The sequence below is a fragment of the Protopterus annectens genome, chromosome 6.part0, assembly GCF_019279795.1.
Source record: "Protopterus annectens isolate FY-2018-M chromosome 6.part0, PAN1.0, whole genome shotgun sequence".
In the NCBI taxonomy this organism is placed as follows: domain Eukaryota; kingdom Metazoa; phylum Chordata; order Ceratodontiformes; family Protopteridae; genus Protopterus; species Protopterus annectens.
Window position 1 is genome coordinate 1,774,656,032 of NC_056737.1, and position 15,459 is coordinate 1,774,671,490.

The 15,459-nt window shown below is 36.9% G+C and overlaps 1 protein-coding gene across 1 annotated transcript in view; it reads left to right on the forward strand.

The window, feature by feature from the left end:
• LOC122804025 (hydroxysteroid 11-beta-dehydrogenase 1-like protein) overlaps positions 1-15,116 on the forward strand; it is a 238,509-nt gene extending 223,393 nt beyond the window's left edge. The window contains exon 5 of the mRNA XM_044073703.1: positions 14,457-15,116. Coding sequence (XP_043929638.1) covers positions 14,457-14,652 — 196 coding nt within the window. The 3' untranslated portion in view covers positions 14,653-15,116. The remainder of the gene's footprint in view (positions 1-14,456) is intronic.
• Positions 15,117-15,459: the final 343 nt, after the last annotated feature.

Here is a 15,459-nt window from a genome sequence, read left to right on the forward strand (position 1 = left end):
TGGCTAGCCCTGCTGCAGTAATTCATTTGCACCACTCACTCGTGTACACATACTCACCTACCCATGAAGAATTGTTATTGTGATAACATTAAAAGGTGTATAATTTGGGAAGGTGAGTTGCAAATATGACCCTTTTCCAAAACTATTAGTGAAAACAGATGAAGAGTAGTACTGTGTTAAAATGTAAAGCAAAATCACTTTGGATTATTTTGATGTATTATTTATCTGTGATACACAGTACATCTCATATTTAGCTCTGACCAGTCTCTTCACTTGCCATTGCATGTAATTACAACAATATCACTTTAACATTCAGTCTGCATGTAGCTACCCATTACAAGCATAGCTGTTCTGGAAAGGGTTTTCTGAAGTCACAATATGTCAATTCAGTCAGGGGGGCTCTATTATAATGGAGCTATCTGAGGGCAAAGTTACCTGAAAATTTTGTATGGTATTCTGTGAAACAAATGAAGAGTACCCATGTTTTTTATTTATTTATTTATGTATTTTATCAAATTCCTACTTTCATCATGTAAGTGAACTGATTCAGGGACCCTTTTTAGTCATGACCTAGGCCACAATGGCAATGATGATGTAAAATAACAAAAGGACTTAGGGATACGCAGAAAAAATACTGCTATTAAGGCACTCAACAAGGATTGCATGTACAATATATAGACAACGTGTGACACTGAATAAGTAAAACATATAACAACATTTACAAGAAAGTATGCATTATTAAAGCTTAAATATACAATGATAAATTCATTTTAAATATAAAAGTTGAATGTAAGCGCATTGTGCACATCATACAATTGTGAGATATTACTATAGTGTAATGGACTAGAACTCAGCAAGTCCATGCTGCATTGTTGTAAAACCAAAAGAAAAGAGGGGAGGGTAATTATATTTGCACAACTCTCATTATCCTTATGTTTTATGTTGCTTAATGATATTTTTGTTATGCTTGCATAGCATCACCTTTACTATTGTTATAGGTTGCATATGTTGCTATTACATATTCAGTCTTGCAGACCAAATTCCCAATCACCCCAAAGCACTGTCTGGTTATGTGACTTGCTGAAGGATTCACACAAAGCAAACACAGGCTGAGGGAATCAAATTGTTGTCCACAGGAAGCAGCTTATTAACAGAGCCTTAATCCTCTCTGTCAACTGTCAGATGAGTTTGCCATGTGCACAGTTTACCATAATAAGATAACTGGTGTGTGTGTGTGTGTGTGTGTGTGTGTGTGTGTGTGTGTGTGTGTGTGTGTGTGTGTGTGTGTGTGTGTATATACATAGGACAGTAAACCACGGTCAGAGAGAACCAGGTGTGTGATTCCATGTAACTACGGGTCAGTAGGAATAAAATGACACCCGATGCTGGATGACTACAGCGCAAAAAGCTAAAGACATTGAAGAATGTTTATAATGGTAGTTACGAACATTAACAATAGTGTCTTGTTAACATTAATATCTGGAGAACCTTATACTCTGGATTAAAGAACAACATGTTATTTGCAAGCTAAAGTGTCACTTTGTGTATTAGGTGAAACAGTCATAGCAATGTACATTCCAGAAATTATTGATAACTGCAAAAAATAATGCAAAATATGGTATATTGTCATATTTGCCTTAATAACTTATTTATACACTAGACAACAACCTTATTCATGTGGGTCCATGGTAACACAAGATGCTAGTAAAAAGGTAATAGTGAAAAAAGTGGCTAACTCATACGCTTCCAGAGATATAAATGTTTGTTAGCTCAAAGAGGTATAAATATTAGCAATAGTTGTTTATCTTCTTCAGTAAAATGACAACTATGTGAGTATCATGTCAGTCACTGATGGGATCTGGAAGCTAAGGTGACATCATCAGAGACTATGAAAATGACACTGTGAGTTGATACATACAGGAAAATATTCACAGTTCCATGTGAGATGTAATGAAAATTATAACCAATAGTTAATAGAATGTATGTCAGCAAGGGCCCGTCAGGAAATATCTGGACTGTGATTAATTATAACTGTAAAATAGTCCAAATAACATTTTCAAGATAAACACCCAGGCCAGCACAACTTGCCAGCAATATCATTTGATAAGGTAAAAAATAGGCCAACAGACCGGTTTCGGCTTACAAGCCTTCATCAGTGCTTAATACTATAATCACTCTACCCACAATTCATATAGGCAGTAGTCTATTTTAATTGGTTCATCACAATTGTTCATTCAAACCTGGTGCAAAAAGTGCACCTAACAAAATAATCTATTTTCTCTCCCTTTTATTCAAAATATTATGCCATCCTATTTTATCTCTGTCTTTAAACATAATCCTAGCTATAATAGTAAATCTAAACTGGGCTGTATGATGTTGTTCTGTATGTTTATACAATGCATTTGACAATCAAGCACATCTAACATCACTAAGGTGTTCCGAGATGCGTAATATAAAAGGTTGAGCAGTTTGTCCAACATAAAATTCTTGGCAATTACAATTCACCAAATAAATAACCCAATCAGAGGTACAGTTCCCATAAACATGTGTATCAAAAACACATGAGCTGAAATGTGAAGCAGTCAGCATAATGTATGTTTCAGGAAATATTGACAGCTTGGAAAATTTATAGAAAAAGGCAACATATCTTCAAGGGTGAAGCAGCTCCAGTTCACCCTGCACAAATTTCCACCATATGTGTGTGCCTCCAGAATGGAGGATACACTTGATGCACTTGAATCCCTGCCTTGCCCACAGTTATTGATTGAGTTAGTCCCATTAGTATAATGGCTTCTTCAGGGTAGTATTTATACTACTATGGGAAATTTGATCAGGCATTGGGGAGGTTCCCTTTCTGTTTTTTTTTTTTTTTATATATATAAGCACCATGGGATCTTTTTTTATATATACCTGCAATACGAGCATCTCAAAAAGACAGGACGTTAGTTTAACATTTCATCTGGAGGATAATGTACTCAAGAGAGCAGCAACCCCTTAATTTACACTACATAGTCAGCATTCCATCTACTTGGTATAGGAATAGAACCTAGCACCTTTTCCACCAAAGGTAGGTATGCTATAGGCAAGTATGCTATCTGCTGTGCCATTGACAGTAACACTGTAGGACAATCATTTATACAGACTCTTCTTAATGAGTACTGCATTTGCATGTGGTGCTCTGAACCTGATTGCCTAAAGTGCACAGTGGTGATGCTAGGCTGTGAGGAGGGTCTAAGAATCAAAGTAGTCATAAAGAATGCAAGACAGTTTGTGCTCATCTTGCATATGGGATTATAGCAAGTAGTTATGAGAACCCCCACAGTTTCTTAGATATTAAGTCCTGTTTGAAAATACTGCAAATATATACCTGTAACTTGCTTATACCTTGATTCTAATATGCGATTAAAGACAAATAACAGATTGCTTCTCCACATTTGTAATGAATTGCTGCAAATTAATATTTTCTGTAATAAAAACAGAATATAACTTCATCATTAGCTTTTACATGATTGCTGTGTGGGTCAGTGGCACCTGAAAAAAATGTCACTGTGTTGTACTTTTTTTGTAGCAATTATGGGTTCTGAAATATAAACAATTACCAAAGGTACCATTTCTGAACAAGATTTGTGCAAAACTCATTCAAGGCACTGTGATAATGTGAGGTACTGCTAGCTATGCCGGGAGTAGTAAGGCAGAGGATGCGTAACACATGCCAGCATAGATAGCTGAAGTTTTGCTAAGAATTATATGCCATTTGCATATCAAACTGATTTGTACATGTACTTGTGTTGAAAATGTATTTGTAAAGCTGCTTGTGTTAAAAATGTACCAACAGTGGGTCCTGCTGGACAGAAGATATATACACCTGCATGTTAGACTGTATTGTAACTGTTGAAATGAATATATTGTAACAGAGAATACTGGAAGAGAAGAGGTTAAGCTCAGTCCAGCTAACTTTGAAAAATAGTATAAAATTAAATTATCAGGTTTAGGCTATAAATATTATATCTTGCAGTTCTGATTGCAACCAGAGACAAAAATGTCTGTGGAAACCAGGACTAGGAACCTTACCATATTGTCCTTAGGGGTGAATTAATTGCTACCCAGGAAAGGTGGAAGTTTTTGAAATGGTTTTATAGCTTCCAGGTGCTATAGCACATCTTAGCAAAGCTCTATGTATGTGTATAATGGCACATATGTGCTAGATTCTGGATCAGTTTCTATTAAAGGGGGTAATGTGGGAACCAGAAGTCAGATGACCAGATGTGTGTGATGTCATTCTGTAATCCAGGACTGAAACAATGTTTTAATAGTAGATGAGACAGAAGTCTCAGAGCAGTCTGTTTGTGAATCCTGACAAGAAGGAAGACCATTCACCCCCTTTATCTTGCCTTGTACTAGTAAGTGAACTAGGGAACATTAATTATTTAGTCAGTCAAGAAAATACTGTGAAATTAGTTAAATATTGTTTTTCTGTATCTGTATGAAACCTTTCATCTGTGTTGTTTTTAATATTTCCTGTGATGAAACTCTGGTGTTTATTGTAAATAGATATTTAGCATTTTCATTTTCTTTTATTATTTATTATTAAATATATTTAAACCTTTCATTGTGCCTGGTATTGTAGAGAATACTTTAAACTTTGAGAGTGCTTATATTTATTTGGTGAGACTATGACTGCTCCTGAAAGTGTTGCTGCCTTGGTCAAACACTACCATTTGTATTAATATTAATTTTACTCAGTAGAATTGGTTACCCTTGTAACAGCCTTAGAGTAGATGGCTTTGGAGTGTTCTGGTGGCAGTATCTACCTTATAGTCTGGGCACAGGGGGGCATAGCTGGGAAATCTGTGCCAGCCTTTCCCAGGTGTGTGTGTGTGTGTGTGCGTGTGTGTGTGTGTGTGTGTGTGTGTGTGTGTGTGTGTGTGTGTGTGCGTGTGTGTGTGTGTGTGTGTGTGTGTGTGTGTGTGAGAAAATCAAATCTCAAAGAGAGAGAGAGAGTGTGTGTGTGTGTGTGTGTGTGTGTATGTGTGTGTGTGTGTGTGTGTGTGTGTGTGTGTCAGCTACTTGGAGCAGGTACACAAAGCACTGGTTTCACAGAAAGGGTGGTGGGGGACTTGGCTTGGCACACTCGGCTGAGGAGTTGACTCTATAGCTGTGGTGAGTGGGGAGTCTTATTTGGGTGCCTGGAGAGAGGAAAACCCAGCCCCAGGATGAGGGTGCCACTTGTGTGCTCTTAAGGTAAATTGTGTTTTGTGCAGAGAGCTGCATCTGAAAATACTTTGTGTATCCATTTTTTTCCATGTAAATGTCCCTCACCGGTGTCAGTGGTGAGGATTGACGCTCACTGATTCCTGGCCCAGAAGAGGGACATCACATACTGGTGAGCAGTGGTGTGGATATTAATTGAACTTCTGTAGCCTATAGGCAGTTGTCACTGATGGTTTGTGTACTCTCAGCAGCCACAAGGTAAACATACAGGGTTTCATTTTCACAACAGTTTTATTTATTTTTTGTTAGTTTAGTTTAGTCAGGGAAAGAGGGCAAAGATGTCAGCAGAGGATTATGGCAAGCTGACAAAGAACCAGTTGGCCAAGATGTGAAAAGCCAAAGGACTGGTGCATGCCAATCTGACTAAAGAGAAAAATATTTCAGCCTTAATCACAGATGCAGAAACAGGACAGTTCATCTTTTTCCCAGAGGACTTAAAAACCTCATTTGGACTTAAATAGACTTGAACTGGAGGCCAAACGTTTGGAATTAGAATCAGCAGAGAGACTGTGGCATTTGGAGACTGAAGAAAATGAGAGACTGCAGCAGACAAACAGCACCAACATGAGAGGGAGATGCTGACTCTTTGTCAGGGTCATGGAGGTAATGGGAAATGGAATAACTGAACCCCAGAAGCAATAAAGGTAAGCAAAATTTCTTCCACAGTTTGCAGAGGGTGATAATTTTGATAGTTTTATTCATATGTTCGAAAGAGTGTGTAAACAGTATAATGCTGACAAAGGGGTCTGGGTACAGTTCCTGACCCCCTTACTCCATGGTAAAGCTGTAACTGCTGTTTCTAAATTGATACTGATTGTTTAAACTACAATCAAGTAAAACAATGTTTAATGGAATGTTTTAAGTTAACACCTGAAGCTTACAGAAAAAAGTTTTGTGGCCATAGATGCAAGGCATATGAACGTGTATGTGGTTATATTGCTGAGTTAAGCACTTATTTTCATATGTGGGTGAGTGGGTGTCAGTTCACCATTTTTCAAAGGCTGACAGATCTTTTAGTTTGGGAACAAGCCCTTAGCACTTTGCCTGAGTGCATGAGAGTCTGGTTGGCAGACCAGAACCATAACTCTGCAGATGAGCTGAGGAAAAAAAGACAATCGCTACTTAACAAGCAGGGCATCACTGCACAAGAAGGGGATACCCAGTGCTGCACACGGATATAAGGGAACCCATGGTGGGCAGCCTAAACCTCCCCAACAGAGTCCATCAGTTACAGGGGAAGCCACTACTTCAGGTACATGGCCAGGATCAAGGGTGATATTTTAAATATAACCACTGGGGCCATGTAGCATACAGATGTTCATGGAAGCAAGGTGGGGAACAAAAGGTGGGGGAGCCAGCAAGTGGGAATAATAGTATGCCAGTGGTAAATTTTCTGGAGACAACAGGGGTACCAGACTATCACTGAAGTTGATATCCTATCTTAGTGGATGGAAAACAGGACACTGCTAAGAGAGCTACAGCCTCTGACATAACCATTGTGAACCCTGCAGTGGTTAAAGAGGAGCAGTACTTGCTTGGGCAGTCAACTCTAGTCAGAGCTTTAGCAGGGATTCCATTCCAAATGCCTTTGGCCAGGGTTCACATTGACTGGGAGGCAGAAAAAGGAAGCAAGCAAGTAGGTGTGTTTGAGGATATGAAAAAACGTCAAAAACAAACAGCTCAGGGAACAGAAGGGTGCAGAAAAAACAAACCAAACTAGAAGTAAATAAAAATCTGCAACCCAAACCTGCATGACCAAAAAACGTTTATTAAAACAAAGATGAGAACGTAAGTGCATTCATGATAACTACTATTGCTTCATCAGACAAATTAAAACACAATAAAAACAGTTTATATAGCATGTGATAACAATCAGCTGATACCTCTAGCTCAAGTCATGTGATTCATTAAATATATGCATGTTTACACTTTATGTCACTTAAAAATATATTATTTTATTTATTTTTTTTTTTCAGGGCAACTCTATATATAAAACTATATATACACAACAAGCTATAACTGTAATTAACTTATTTAATGCTTGAGGCGATGTGATTCAAGAAATGGTTTCAAAGACATTGTCCCATTTAAACCTGGGGGTCTCTCCACATTTAACAAGAGAATCCACTTTTGTTCTGCACTTTCGGTGTAGTTTTCAATATCCCCCCCTTGTATAATAGGATGTATAACTTGAATAACAAAAAATTTAAAGGTATGTGAACAATCAGTTTGCTTCACATGGTTAGCTAGGGCATTGGTTTCTTTGTAACTACTTATATCCCTTTATGATTTTATCCTTGAGCATTCTATTTGTTTTGCCCACATAATATGCATGGCATATCTGACAAAAAGAAAAATAAACATTTGTAGTGCGACAATCAGCATAACATTTACTTCTAATAGTAAACTGTCATTGGGGATGTGTATATGCTGTACTAGTATAGGTATGCTGGCATGCAGAACAACGTCTGCACAAGAAAGTGCCAGTTCGCATAGAAAGACTCGGTCTATTGACCCTCATTTTGTTACAAAAATATTGTTTCAATGATGTGTTATTTCTAAAAGAGAAGAAAGGAACATTCCCAGTCTTATCTGTTAATCCTGGCACTTCTTGTAAAATATGCCAGTGTTTTTTAACAATAGAAATATATTCATTGATGTCGCTAGAATACTGGAAAACAACTCTAAAATCCTCTGGAAGAATGGGAGCTGGTACATGTGCCTGTAGTGTAGAATCCAAATATAGTCTACATCTGTTACCCCTTAATGTCCATGCCTCATCTATAGTATTAATAATCTCTTTCTTCGAATAGCCCCTATACAAGAACTCTTGTTGGACAGCCTCAAATGCTGCTTGTGCCCCATCATCATTATTGTGTAACCTGAGTACCCTATAGACTTGCCCCTTTAACACATTTCTGGGGATATGTCTGGGATGCATGCTGTTTTTATACAAGAAAGCATTTTTGCTGGTTGGCTTTCTATAGATGCTGCTATGTAGTTCTTTAAAATCTGATTTCCTGACTGACACATCCAAAAAATTAAGCTCAGTTGTAGAGTATCGGTAGGTAAACCTTAGAAAATCCGTAGTAGTATGCATAGAACTAACAAACTTAACCAAATTTTCACTGTCACCTTTCCATAATATAAAGACGTCATCAACAAAATGGATGTACCACAAAATATTACCAAAAAACTCATTATTTTCTGATAAAAGACAACACTGCTCCCAGGAAACAAAAGCTAGATTGGCATAGCTATTTGCACAGGCCGTGCCTAAAGCCACGCCAGTCTTCTGGAGATAAAACTCATTTTCAAAAACACAAACATTGTTTTCCAGTATAATTTCCAGTAAACTACAGATAAGTTGAATCTTATTGGCATCATAACATCTATTCAAAGTAAGACATTCCCTTACTTTAACAATACCCCATATATTCGGTATAGATGTAAATAAGGACTCAATATCCATAGTCACAAACATATAATCACTATCAATTGTGATAACTCTATTGTATAATCTCTCAAGGAATGTCTTAGTATCTTTAAGAATAGTGTGACATTCATCGAGCAGTTTATGCAAATTGCCCTCCACATAAATAGACAGTGCTTCCGTCCACCAACCCGCACCAGACATTATAGGTCTTACTGGTGGTAAACTGTTATGCTTATGTATCTTGGGTAGGCCATAAATCATCGGGATTACTGGATCTTTAAACTCAAAATACTTAAATAAATTCTCATCAGTCAAGCCTGTCATCAATAAATCAAAAATTAAAAAAAGATACCCTTTCTATAATACCATTTACAACAGTTTTTGAAATACACTGATAGGTACTAACATCTTGTAACAAGGCTTTCATCTGCTTCAAGTACAGTTCTTTATCCAGTAACACAATGCCTCCTCCCTTATCAGCTTGCTTAATTTCTACTGAATGCATATTCTTGAGCTCTTTCAATGCCCTAATCTCCCCAATTGACATATTTTTATAACTGGTTTTGGTTCCAAAATTAAACAGTTTTCTAAAATCAGTGTCACATACATTAATAAAAGTATGTATGGCAGGAATCCATATTCAGAACAAAAGTGCTAGGCCTTTTATAGACAGTATGACCATCAGTATTATAGCCATTATTATGTGAAGAACATATTTTTAAAGACAAATTCCTGTATAGCAACCTTAAGTCCTTAAGCATCTCACTATGATTAGCCCGTCTAGAGGGGATAAAGGATAGGCCTTTATCTAAAAGTTTAATTTGTTCTTCAGTCAGTATTATCGAAGAGATGTTGAAAATCAAACCTGAATCTAAACTCACCTCCTTTTGGTAAACTGAGCGTTCTGTTCTAGACTCAATGGTCTCTGCATCTTCCCTTGTCTGGTTACAGTCCTCGAACACATCTTGATGGGCAGTGGATTTTTCAATGAAAAGCCAGTTGTTGTATCGTTAGCTAAAAAAAATTACTATCAACAGTAGCATCCTCTTGTCGTCGATCCTGCGCAACCATTTCTAACTCCCTTGTGCTATGGTTGACAGTACTAGCTCCTGTAAAGGAACTCTTTGTAGCACAAGCCTGCTCTTTAATGTCAGTTGAATTCATGTTAGCATTATCTGCAGATGTTGATGGTATTTCCAACTGTATCATTCGAGTGGTTTGAGTGGATGTCTCACTAAGGACGTAAGAGCGGGTGTCTAATTGGTTAATCCTTAGATTGACAGTCTCATAAGCCACTGGCCCCATCCGTTCCCTCAGCCATGAGAACACATGGTTGTTCGCAAAATCTTTCTTATCTCTCTGCAACTTCTTTAATTTAGTTAGTTGCAGCCTTTTCTCATAAGATGTAATGTTGTCTTGTAATTGATCCATTTTATCACTGACAACTTCTATTGAGAAAGAAGTGGAGATTCTATGTTCAGTAGCGATGATATCATCTTTCAGTTTGCATTCCATGGGCAGAAAAAAATCAATTAGTAACTGTATATACTGAGAACTGAACTTTAAATTAAGTTCATACCACCTCCTGAGTAAATCAGGGTATGTCTCCCCGTAGCTAGGCATGTTTAAAATCCTTAATCCCCTGGGGATCACTTTATGGTCAAGAGATGCCTGCAAGTGTGTAAACGTTGCCACTGCAGTCTCTTTTATTTGTACATTTTATTCTCTAGTTCTCTCTAACATCTCAAAAACTCAGGTAACTGATTGCTTTCACAATCATTGCTGTCATTAATAAGTACAGAGTTCAAATCCAATAACAGATTATCTTGCACATTAACAATACACAAGAAACGATCATTGGTATTCCTTACAACTCCTTCCTGGGTAGATACATCCATTTAAAATCTTTATATGGCATGCCCCTAATGCTGAACCAGAGCAAAAACGTCAAAAACAAACAGCTCAGGGAACAGAAAGGTGCAGAAAAAATGAACCAAACTAGAAGCAAATAGAAATCTGCAGCCAAATGGAGAGAGTACTGACCATGTAATACATGACTTGTCATTGAGATTGTTCGAAGCAGGCTGTGCAGTTTTGTGATGTTATTCAAACCTGAGTGTGAAAGGCTGGATATTGTGAGTTGTTAAGGTTGTAAGAGAAAGCAGGAGCAATAGTAAAGGGCAACAGAAGAGTTTGCAAGTGTTGATATTGAGCACAATTCAAGATTTGTAAAAGTAAATAAAATTGTTTATCTTCTTACCCATTTTTAATCTTGGAAGACTAATGATTGTGCTAAGGATGATTTTTGTTAACTGTGCACTGCTGAATAATAGGTTATGCTAGAATCGTCTTGTACTAATAAGATACTTTGTGGAGCAAAGTGGAACTGCATTTGCTTTTTGGTTACAGAGGTGTGTCATTAATTTGATTTAGTTTACATATTAGTATGCAAAATTTATATACTGAGATACAAGTTGTGCATTGAACATGTTAATTATAAACAGTGTATAGCATAGACAAACTGGAAAATTATTAATACATGGTACAAAGGGGAGAGCAGAAAATTAGGCTCTCCCGTTGTTGTGGGAACACGGCAGTCAGTTTGTACACGTGCACAGTATGGTCATTCCTCCATACGTACTAGGTAAATCACAGCCACTCTGTAGCAAAAGCAGAAGCTCAGTACTGGTTCTGCACCTCTTCCTTTTGCTATATATTCTGTGTTTGACTGGGCTTTGCCATTGTAATATTTGATATAGGCATACTGATCAACCTGCAGACATTGAAAATAGGAACAAAGGCCCTTGAAAAGAATAAACATCCAGCTAGAAATCTGGACATCTAATTAGCATACAATTTGAATACCAAATAGCACATAACTTTGCCCACTTTCAGTAGAAATGTGAGCTACCACTAAGAAACACATTAAAAAAACAGTGTGACAAAAATGATGGAAAAACATAATCACAGTCTCAAAAAGAAAGTGTAATAATATTTTTAAATTATTGGTGCCATTAGTATGTTAGTCAAGTAGTGTATTTTTCCTGTACACTAGACAGCTTCAAAAACCAAATGTGATGAAGGGGATTCAGAAAATTGTGTTAAGGTATAAATCAAGCCTGAAAATAGGGACATACCTCTAAAAAGAGGAAAACCCCATGGCCTGAAAATAGGAACATTTCTCAAAAACAGGGAAAGCTGAGATGAGTGACTTACTTATTTTGGAGATGTCTGTTTCTTAGTGTCCCCTTTTTTGCATAACTATCTTTGAGATGGTATATATATATATATATATATATATATATATATATAAGTAACAAGGGTGCAGAGATACAGCACCCCCATTTTGGTGTTGGAGGCTTGTTCCCTACAAAAAACAACTTTAAAAGAGAACAGTGATGTTTAACATTTGCTATTCTCCTATATTTTTTTCATAACTACAGGGCTCACAATTGTGAATCTCAAACTTACAATAGGGAGCAGACCTCCCAACCATCCCAAATTACTCGTTTTTTACCGAGTTTTGGGGTCCAAATGAAGGGGTGCCACGATTCTTTAGTGGCACCCCTTCATTTCCGATGTTTTGCTTTTTTTTTTTTTTAAGTTCGCGCTGTCGGAGCTGACGTCATTGTTTTCGGGAGAGGGACAGACTTTGTATATGCTGCCGAGGAACAAAGGGTGTGTGTGAAAATGCCCCCATGTAATACACCTGGTGGCTAGAGGTATTCAGGCTCAAACCCTGTACCTTTGATACAAGGTAAAAAGAGCATAATGTCCCTAGCCACCACCATTTCTGAGCTTTATCCAGATTTTTTTTTTGTGCTAAGAGTTGGGAGCTATGATGAGACGTGAGAACAGTTTTTTTTGTACTAAGAGTGGAGAGCTATGATGAGAAGTGAGAACACAATTTGTATTCCCCCCCATTATTGGCTTTGTTGTTTGTCCATGTTTTTTGTGCTACGAGGTTGAGAGCTATGGTGAGAAGTGAGAACTGAAATTATTCACTAAATGATAGCCATTAAGTTTCAGTCTTCCTATTTTTCAGGAAACTGCTGATTTAGCATAGTGGTATATTGTTTGACTGTAGTGCATAGGGTTCTGTGTTTAAGACTTGCCAGTGAAATGCATGGTAGTAACGACATTTTATTCTAGCAACTTTACAAAATTATACAAGCAATGTTTAAAAAGTGTCCCTGATAAGTCCCAAGCCACCACCACTTGTGAGCTTTGTTCAGGTTTTTTGTTCTAAGAGTTGACAGCCATGGTGAGAAGTGAGAACTGAATTTATATCCCCCCGTTATTGGCTTTATTGTCCAGGTTTTTTTGTGCTAAGAGGTTGACAGCTATAGTGAGAACTGAATTTGTATTCCCCTATTATTGGCTTTGTCCAGGTTTTTTGTGCTAAGAGGTTAACAGCTATGTTGAGAAGTGATGAATTCACTAAATGATAGCCATTAAGTGTTAATCTTCCTATTTTTCAGGAAGCTGCTGATTTGGCATAGTGGTATGTTGTTCTGATTGTAATGCATAGGGCCCTGGGTTCAAAACTTGCCAATGAAATGCATGGTGGTAACACAACATTTTATTCTAGCAACTTTACAAAATTATACAAGCAATGTTTACAAAATTATACAAGCAATGTTTAAAATGTGTCCCTGGTTTTAGACCTTTTGTACCCCTCCTCCCCAAAAAATGAAATTGAAAATAAGTGCGAGATGCTGTGCAAGATGCCTATGGCTTACACTACTGTCATTCTATTTATAGTGTGGGTGTGGAAGTAGACTTTTTATGATGGAAATGTCCTGAATTGGGCAGTTTTGTCATTATTGGTTCATGCATTTTGTTTCATTGCCTGAGTACAGCCTACTGGTAAAATGTTCAAACAAATTTAAAATGTACTCTGTCTAACAAGTGTGTTGTATTATACAAGGAATATAATTTAATAAAGTCAGGAAGGTGTATCAAAGAAAAGAACACATGCATGTTTCTTGTTTTATGTGCAAGGGGCCAATGATTTGAAAACAGCCTAAAGGTAATCTCTAGCCACCACTCGCCAGATGCATTTTCTTTGGATGTGGGTTTCAATGGATGTGAGTTTCAAGGGCAGAGAAGTTTTAATGTCAAGCCTATTTTCATTGTGAGACAGTATTGCTTTGTTTACCAGATGATGTCTATTAGTGTTTCTGCATTGTTGTGCTGTAAAATGTAAAAATAATCATTGTAGAAGTAAAGCAGTATGCATACATTAGTGTTTATGGTAAATGGGGCAAAATAGCCAGGTAATGGGACATTGGAATGGCTGCAGGGGGTGTCTGGTGCCATATTTTGGTTGTCTGTTTATCAGTTTGCGTTTGAAAGTTGGTATCCCACAATTCCATTGGAGTGGGTGGGGTTATGTAGTTATGTATGCAAATTAGATGTTAATCAGCATACGGATTTGTACCTATTTTTCATGGGCCTTGTCCAGATATTTGATGTTTCCAGCTTGAGAGGTATGATAGGGAGCCGTGATGTCTGAGTCATCACTTAGCTTTCAGAGATGTTTAAATATATGTTTTTATCAATGATATATTACCTGTGCTGTAAAGTGAAACTGAAAGTTTCACATAGCTAACACTATCCAACACTCAAAATTGTTGCTAAGAGCTGCAGGTGGCCATCTTTAACCACTATGTGAAACTATAAATTAAGAAAACAATTTGATATCAAGTATAAAAAAATACTGAACTAGTATTTTTGTATTTTACAGGGGAATGGTGTCATTGAATGCATATCCTGCATCTGAGTCAGCCCTTGCCATCATTAAAGGGGCAGCAAGGCGAGAACGAGATGTGTTTTACCCCTGGTGGACCCGCCTGCTGTGTTGCATTAAAGAATGGTTTCCTGAATACCAAGACAGGATAATAAGGAATACCTACAATTATACTATCAAGGAAGAAAATTAGTTGAAGTGGCAATATCAAGTAGGAGAAAAATCTGTTCACCAGCTATGAATGCAAGGTTACTGTATGCTGCAATGGCAGAAGAAATGCTGGAGTTTTTGTTAATATTGTAATGTATACCAACCTATTTGTTTATTTTGCAGCTTTCAGTGTTCAGTAATTACTTTCAATGTGCAAAAAACAAATGGTGCCAGGTTTCAACTACTGAGAAAAAGAATATGTTTACTTTGTTTACTTTGCAAACATTTATTTTATAATGTTTAGATTACATAGCAAACCTTTTCATAAAAACATAAGCTTTTTAGGAACTTCACCTGCATTTCTCACTGACTACAAAACTGTTTACTTTTGAATAGTATTTTTGCAATATACTGTTTTGTTTCATTTAGAATGTACATAATGTTATCATGTAGCTCTTGATGAGCAAATCAAATATGTCAGAATAAAATAAAGCAACAAAGATATTAAAAAATATAATAGGGGAAATGTGATCTTTGAAAGTTGCATTGATCTGTGACTGCTGTTGCCGTAGCTGTTTTGGAATTCTTCAGTTAAGGTTTGTATACTTGCATTGTTTTAATTTTTTATCAATTTATTGTTGCTTGTTTTACTTTACATTTATTTGACTTAAACATTTTTTATTGGATTAAGTTAACATATAAATACCAGGCTTTCAATCTGTAGATTATTACAAGCCTAGTCAATAACCTAAGGTCAGAATCAAGTCCTTTACATTTTCATGTAAGGCAAAGACTTCAGACATTATGCCAACCCTCTCCCCATTAATTTTTAATAATTATTTGTTTGGGC